General features: G+C 39.9%; 1 protein-coding gene across 1 annotated transcript in view; it reads right to left on the reverse strand.

Moving 5' to 3' along the window:
• Positions 1-5,951, reverse strand: part of LOC116397191 (ras-related protein Rab-18-B) — a 7,715-nt gene extending 1,764 nt beyond the window's left edge. Inside the window, exons 1-4 of the mRNA XM_031872418.1 lie at positions 5,743-5,951; positions 3,479-3,534; positions 1,308-1,369; positions 964-1,036 (exon numbers count right to left, since the gene is read on the reverse strand). Of these exons, the coding sequence (XP_031728278.1) occupies positions 964-1,036; positions 1,308-1,369; positions 3,479-3,534; positions 5,743-5,810 (259 nt within the window). The 5' untranslated portion in view covers positions 5,811-5,951. The remainder of the gene's footprint in view (positions 1-963; positions 1,037-1,307; positions 1,370-3,478; positions 3,535-5,742) is intronic.
• Between the last annotated feature and the right edge of the window lie 1,967 nt (positions 5,952-7,918).

Below are 7,918 nucleotides of genomic sequence, written 5' to 3' on the forward strand. Positions count from 1 at the left end.
CTTCCTGGAGGACTTGCTCATGCACAACTGGGGGAAAGGTATTGTTTCTGGATTTTTCCATCTCTGAATCCATCATACAGGACGATTTTGCAACATGGGGATTATTATATCAGAATAATCATGGTACTGTCTTGCATGACGAAGATTTGAATGTACACATACATGACCAAATAGAAAGACTGCGTGAGGTTAACTTCAGCAGTGATTCAGTCTGACTGGCCTTGAAATTAAACTTCTTGTAGGACTGCAGCTATTGATTCTTTTAGAAATCAAGTATTCTACCAATTATTATTATTACAAATTGAGTAATTAGATAAGAAATACTTTAGTAGTATTATTTGTTTTTTTTAATTTTTATTAAAGAGCAATAGTAAATATACAAAAGAAAAAATAAAACAGGTCTCTAAAATGTTTTAAGAAAAATCAACACTTTTTTCTTCTTTTTAATGAAAAGCACATCCCTAATAACACATTTCTTCTGAGTTATTTAAACTTTTGACACAAAAAAAAGATCATACCACTTATTAAGACAAAATAAATAACTAACGGCATCAACTAAAAACACATGGTTAATAAAACCAAAGGGACTGAAAGCCTGTGATAGTATCACATGGGATGCTCTCATAAGGCATCATTAGAGTGCTCAAAAACCATAGGCTGCAGAGGAAGTCTGTTTAAGAGGTTTAACTTAGTTCCTGTGTGTGTGTGTGTGTGTTCATATACATGGTGTACATGCTTGTCCATATGAGGAGTCTGACTAAAGGGTATAAACTAACTTCCAGAGAAAGAGGCAAGAGTGTGTGCGTGCCTGTGGGTCACAGGATGAAAAGCAATCACTGTAGTTTTTTACAAGCAGGGGTCTGACTCTGTAGTGAAGAGGGGGCACACACACTCACACACACAAACAAACACACATATATACACAGGTGCTTGAGCAGTGATGGCGTCAACAGCTTGGCTTACCCAGGATGACTCCCTGGGCACCGCGGTAGTAACTAGGCGTCAGGGTTCGGAAGCGCTCCTGTCCTGCAGTGTCCTGCAAAAGACAACCAGCTCAGCACTACGGGACACACTCACAGGGCAAAACTGGCGGCTCGAACAGAAGGGAAACCAGGGGCAGGCGGACATAACCAACAAGGAGGACTCCTCTGTGTCCCTCAACGAGCATGCAGGCAGAAACGGTGTTACGCAAGCGCCATCTTCTGGGCATTTGCGGGAACAGACGGACTGGGAGTCTGGAGCTCTGACTGACAGACGAGCCACAGTTTTGTTTGATGAATGTTGCCGACTCAGAGTTTGCCACTTACCCATATTGCCAGCTTTGCCCTGTTTCCGTCCACAGTGATGGTCTTCACTTTGAAGTCAACGCCTAGACAACGAGAAGCAGGTCAGTCACTCATGCCGTCGTGATTACCTCATCCTGCTCCAATCCCACTATGGGGACTCTTACAGATTTGGCCAATTACTGCCAAGAATATTATATCACTGCAACAGACTATAATTATCTATGATGGATTGTCATATGTATACCACACGTTGTCTCTGAACTTCTGCTAACCCCAGCTTTTCAGACTGGCATTATGCCCATCCCATGTCCTGTATTTAAATGATGTGTATTCATATCCACCACAAAGGGACGGTGTGTGGTTTATTGTCCTGAGCAGAAACTAATACAGGTCTGTATTAAAAGAAAAAGAAATAAAAAAAAAAAAAGAAAAAAAGTCCACCACCTGTGAAATGGCTCAGAGAGCCATGATTCACCCCTAAAAATCCCACCAGGTCCCAAAGCAACAGACATTTACATGAAAATGATAATGTTGTCCCCCATCCCCTCAACAAGTAAATCTCCTCTATTGCCTTTGTGCAGCGTCTCGGTGTGCAGAGCGTGCAGTGTCTGGATGACATATCTGCCTGAGTTTTAGCATCCACTGACAGATTTACCAGGGAAATGTACACTGGTGTTGGGCTTGTTTTTACATCTGGGACTAGAGAGGGGAGTTCAGCTCCGAGCCAAAACAGAGGAGGAGAAAAGGGGACATGAAGACAGGCCGAGGATATATGACATACAGTATGTGTACCGCACACGCACATTATATATATATATATATATATATACACACATATACACACACACAGTGTGTTCACACAGTCAAATCACAATCGCTCTTCCTCGAGTCCAGCTCGGTTGCTCAGATACTGGGGACAAGTCTCTCCTGCTTTCAGTCTGTATAAATTCAGACAGAGAAGAACATACAGAACAGCATCTGTTTGTAATATCACCACACAACAAGATGCCACTACTGCTGGAAGTTAAAGATGGGCCGATCTCCGAAGGCCACGGTGGACCAGAACGGCCCTTCATTGTATGATACACAGAGCGTTACCCTGAATTGTCTCTTCTTCACGTTTTGTAATGACTGCACCCAGAAGTAACTAGGTGGAAGCGTCGTGACAGCAGGCCTGCTCGGGACTGTCTGACAATCATCTGTGACCTCATCGAGACTGAAAGATGACTCTCGCCTATTTAATACCTTTCGGGTCAAAACACTGTGTGCCCTTGTGACAAAGCTATTGTCACAGGGTATGTATGCAACCCCAGCTGAACGGCTTTAGGTGGCAATGATGAAAGGCATTAATTGAGATTGAGTGATGCCGAATTAAATGTGATTTCTGTCTGAATGAGGGAACTCGAGTCAATGAGGGAGAATTTGCAGATCCACCAGACTTTGGAAAAACCTCCACATAATTATTAAATAATGTACCAAGTAGTTCATAAGTTCACTGGATACGATGCATAGACGTGTCTGCTACAGGAATGTTTTCCAAACACCTCATTGACTTTGCAATAAATCAAATAGATTCGTGGCGGTGAGGTTGTGTGGTGACTTTGCTCATACCTTCTCACAGCAGATCTCCTGACAGGCCACATTAGGAAACAGCTCGAGTCCAGTATTTCAAAAAATGTACTTAATTTCAGATTTTTAATTATTTACAATAAATACTGGGTGTGTAATGGACACACCCAGTAAAGTAAATGTTCAACATCACTGTAAACTACAACCTCAATAATAAACATATAGTGAAATGAATGACAACCAAAACTGAACATTATTGTTGTAACAATAGAATTTCTGGCTCAGATTTTGTATTCGTTCAAGTTGTATTTTACGAGTGTTCTCAATAAAGTGGCTACTCAGTGTACGTTAACACGCATTTCTACTTATCGGGTGAACTTGCACTTACAACAGTGGATACACTTTGTCCAATTCTTACATACAGTATGTGGGTAACGATATTTATCAATGAGCTAATATATTAAATGTGAATTATTTTGTTTCACCTGTCATGAGTAACCAAAGTGTAACCATTAACGTTTGTTGCTCATATCGACTCCACTGATAACAGTCTTGCAGTTACCACAAACCCAAACCGTACTTTTATTTGTCTATTTTATAAAGTGAGCTCATGGGTTACTCACCTATCGTTGCTGCTTGCTCTGGGTCAAATGTGTCATCTGTGAATCTCAAGAGGAGGCTGTTGACAGGAAAGAGCAAAATAATTAGATTAAGACTCATTATGAACCACTAACAAACACGGCAGACAGGCTTTTTTCCGTACTTCTATTCCACAGACTGAGCAAGCTTTTGGTCTGGAATCAGGTTTCCATTTGCTTTGTTCACATAACCCGTCTTTCGGCACCATGCGTATCGAATTCTGTATCTGTATCTCTTTCTATTGATCTCTCTGTCCTTAACTTGCATTACACATCCACGCTCCAGATGATATCACCGTTAAATTGCACTCAGGTGGACAGGGTTCACGCAGCTATGACTAATCAAGTGCAAAGGCCTTAATCACTGTGCTGATGATGGGGATAAGTAGACTCCTTTCACTTGAACCAAGCATAATTCTCTTATTTTTCCTCAAGGGCTATTAGGAGGGATGCAGCCGATGAGCTATGCTTGGAGACAGCCAAGTTAGAAATGTGTCCTGCATGGGTCAGTTGTTCAAATGAAACGTGTGTATTCCTCGCCAAGCAGACATCTCCCTGGTGATTTAAGGGCTTCTACAGACTGCAGGGAAACAAATTAAATATCTGTATGCTGTTCAAAACTTAGTCCGGGCAGTGTACCTACTTGACAATAGCTCAAGGCTGAGGATAATTTAAATGGCATTTGAAACTATTCATAGTCTGCATTTGTTTATTGCATTAAGCAAAACCCAATTTAATAATAATACAAAAGTATGTTCTGGAACAACGCTCTTGGCCTCAATTATGCACTAGCAGGCAGCGTACAGTACAACTGCCCACAAAACTCTTCTGTTTTCTGGAAATATAAGCAAACTTAGGTCTATGTTATGGCGTTGGCATAAACTCAGTCGATACAGAGCTGTAAGCAAACTACCAGCACGATTTTAGACAATGTGAAGAAGAAGAAAAAGGACATTTCTACCGTTAAACTAAAACAGACACGGACCCAAGTTTAAAATTACAATCGTGTGTTACAATAAAAAAAATGATCCAAATAGGATACTGCCAAACAAAATAGTGAATAGAGGAGGGAAGAACTGACAATAGAGAAACAATTGGATTGTTGACATTCTCGGATGTAAAAGTGCATTAATCAGTACAAAGATTTGAGATTATTTACAACCTTCTGGGCAAACACTTGGATCCAAAATGAAGGGTATTCTCACATCCCATAATATCTGATCCATTTGTAATAATGCTGAAGATCGCACTCTTGTGATTACTACACAAAAAAAGCACTACACACTTTGGAGGTTCGTGTAACGGTGTATTTTGAGAACCTGAGGCTTGGTCGTCAGTCTGAAAGTGAAAGATGATTTGTGGCCAGACAGTTTCCTTCAACAGAGCTTTGGGCAGCTCATTACCTATGTACCGTGTTATCACAATGGAAGGCATGCTGTACTCAGTACCATGGTTTGCAATGTGATGGTTGATGGCTCAGGCTGGTTATCAGGATTCCTTCCTGCAGTCTGAACCAGTCTTGGAGACCAGCAAACATGACCACGCTCTCTGCTGGCATGCTACACAATGTACACTGCCAGAATAGTGTTGGTAAAAACACTAGTCTGCTTTGAATATTAGGTTAATTTGTGGTTGCTAACAAGGACCTCTGATTACCACATGGCAAAATCCACTGTGTGGTATAAACTACACAGAGTTTTAGTCCTTCGAGAGAGGCCAAGTTTCACTCAAACATGACCTCTTAAATTACAGACATTGCCTGTTGAACCTCCTCATGCTGGAGAAGCTAGCGCTACAAATACAGTAAGAGTAGATAATGGTTCTTGCATAGCATCACAATAATTCACAACAGTGACTGCTCATCATGTCTTCACTTAAATCTCCTAACACACGGTAGGCTTAGATAACTGTCCTCGCCCATGACCGCATAGCCACGAGGACCAGGCTGAAAGGTCTAGATTATTGCAACATCTTCAGAAACCAGAACAAAGATGATGTCACACACAGCTCCTGTCAGCTAGCTACGTTAGCAGCTAGCACACCACAAGCATTATGTCATCTCATAACGTCATAGTGTTTTATTTATTAAAGAATAGGACAATCACAGCCGAGTCGTCTAAGTCATATTAGAAGTACGCATTATCTTTTAACCTCACATTTAGTTGGCCGCTGAGCTAATGCTAGCTATCTGACGTTAGCAGTGAGCCACGACATCATTTTCTTCGGAGATAACTAACGTTACAGCTTACCTGGACTTTCCCACGCCACTTTCTCCTATTATCAGTATTTTCAGCGTCGTTAGTGTATCGTCTTCCATCTTCCTTGAACAGTGAGTTGTGTTACTGTCGATAAACGGCTCCGACAGCCTGTTTAAAACGACGTTCCTGAGCAACTTGTGTTCCTGTTTACAGCTCGCAGCAGAGATAGTTTGTGTCTTGGTAAGAAGACTCACTTCGACCATATCCGGTATGAATTGCTGGCACTTCCGCTCGGTAGGCTGTACAATGAATATTATAAGACCTTTTCTTTATGACTACACAACAAAGCACACCCCATTCATACACTACCTATACACTACCTGTATAGTATAAGAGTTACTCAAATGTGTGTGAGTTACTTTGAAATGAGACAAAATTGGTATCCACCATGTTTCTGTCAGTGTTGCATCAGTAAAATGTCTAATGATTCTTATTTGCATTTTATAATTTTCACACGTCCAAATATTTGTCTTATTACCACTATAATCTGTTACATAATTACTGTGCATACAATTCATGCTTTATATCTATTTCTACAATAACATTTAATATAATTTTATCGGTGCCACTACCACAGAACCATGAGGAATGCCCTTTCCCTTATCAGACAGGGCTGAGACAAATACATCCATCTTACGCTTAGAAATCTCACAAAAATAAATAAATAAAATGGCCTGAGATTGACCACTACACATTTTCAATAGTTATTTGTGCTGAAAATGGCACCGATTCGGGGGAATGACCCACTCAGACCTCCTCTGTACTGTATGAACCCTGTCAATCTTTTAGTAGAAAAACACAACTTGTGACCCTTCATAAGTCTTACCATGGCACGATACATAATTGATGTCATGGTGCTTACTTGAATTATGTATGAACTCATTGTTCATGTGATCAAAGTGTTTCAGTAGAAATTATCTTTAAAGCAAATCTTCAGCTTTAATGTGTCACCAAAAATCTTGTTTCTGATTATTTTCTTTTCAGAGAACAGGGGCTTATCTTATTGTGATAGTTGGCAAGGGAGAGAGGCACAGACAGGTTTTTGTATTTTATTTAATAAATAACTCAAACCATATTGGGAGAGAACAAGGTATTAAAATAAAAGGCACTTTGAAAACAATACTGTAAAGGCTTGTGTGTGTGGTACTTCAGAGGCATTTGGGGTGTGAAACCATTTCAGGTGATTCATGTGACGTCTGAACAAATACTCCTGTTTCAGTCTTACCATCTTAAAATAAAATAAAATGTCACTAACAGAATTGACTCACACAAACAAGTTTACCAGTTCACTGAACAAGCTAACATAGAACATATTTTTGGCGTACTTGACGAGAACACAGGGAAGGACCTGAGAAAGTTACTGCAGTTGACAAGTACAACAATATTTCATTAGTTATTTGCAACTTGGATCATAACTAAACAAATGCTTTGATTGTTCAACATCACCACAACTTCTGAATTTTAACAAGTGGTATACAGTCCCTTTGTGTTGGTATATCAACTATTTGAATGATAGTTGATATTAATTAACAGTTCTCAATAAGAGTGCATTAAAAATGTGTTTCGAAGCTGCAGATCAAAACTACATTTACAACCACTGCATAATATTCTGTGATTCAACATAACCGTCCAATCAAGCTGAATGTGAAATATCATTCAATACTTCCTATTGCAGTTGTTTTCTATATATATTTACAGACACACACACACACACACACACACACACACACACACACACACACACATATTGGCAATATGTGCTACTATGGCTGACAATTTACACATTAAACCTAAATCCTGTCTGGAACACAGGAAGTCAGTGCACAGAGAGGGACGAGACGACAGAGGCGTGTCTGAGAAAGAGACAGAAGCTGAGGAACTCTTGCACATATATTGTATATTCATAGTGTCCACACTGTGTTGTCAAAAAGAAAAAAAAGCTAAATCCTCTGCCCATACCAGTCCTGTGGCAGGAAAAAAACACCTTCATGTCATGTTTTTTTTTTGCAAATATGCAACTGAAAAGTATATACACAGACTGTATACTGTACATCTAAAATACCACAAATGCATACAAATCGTTAGTTAGTAAAAATACAGATGCAGTGCCACATGGTGCGTTATAATGGTAAAGCAACAAGATGAAATTACATTAATTCCAGAACAT

The sequence above is a fragment of the Anarrhichthys ocellatus genome, unplaced genomic scaffold (assembly GCF_004355925.1).
Source record: "Anarrhichthys ocellatus isolate YVR2014 unplaced genomic scaffold, GSC_Weel_1.0 scaffold63, whole genome shotgun sequence".
NCBI lineage: Eukaryota > Metazoa > Chordata > Actinopteri > Perciformes > Anarhichadidae > Anarrhichthys > Anarrhichthys ocellatus.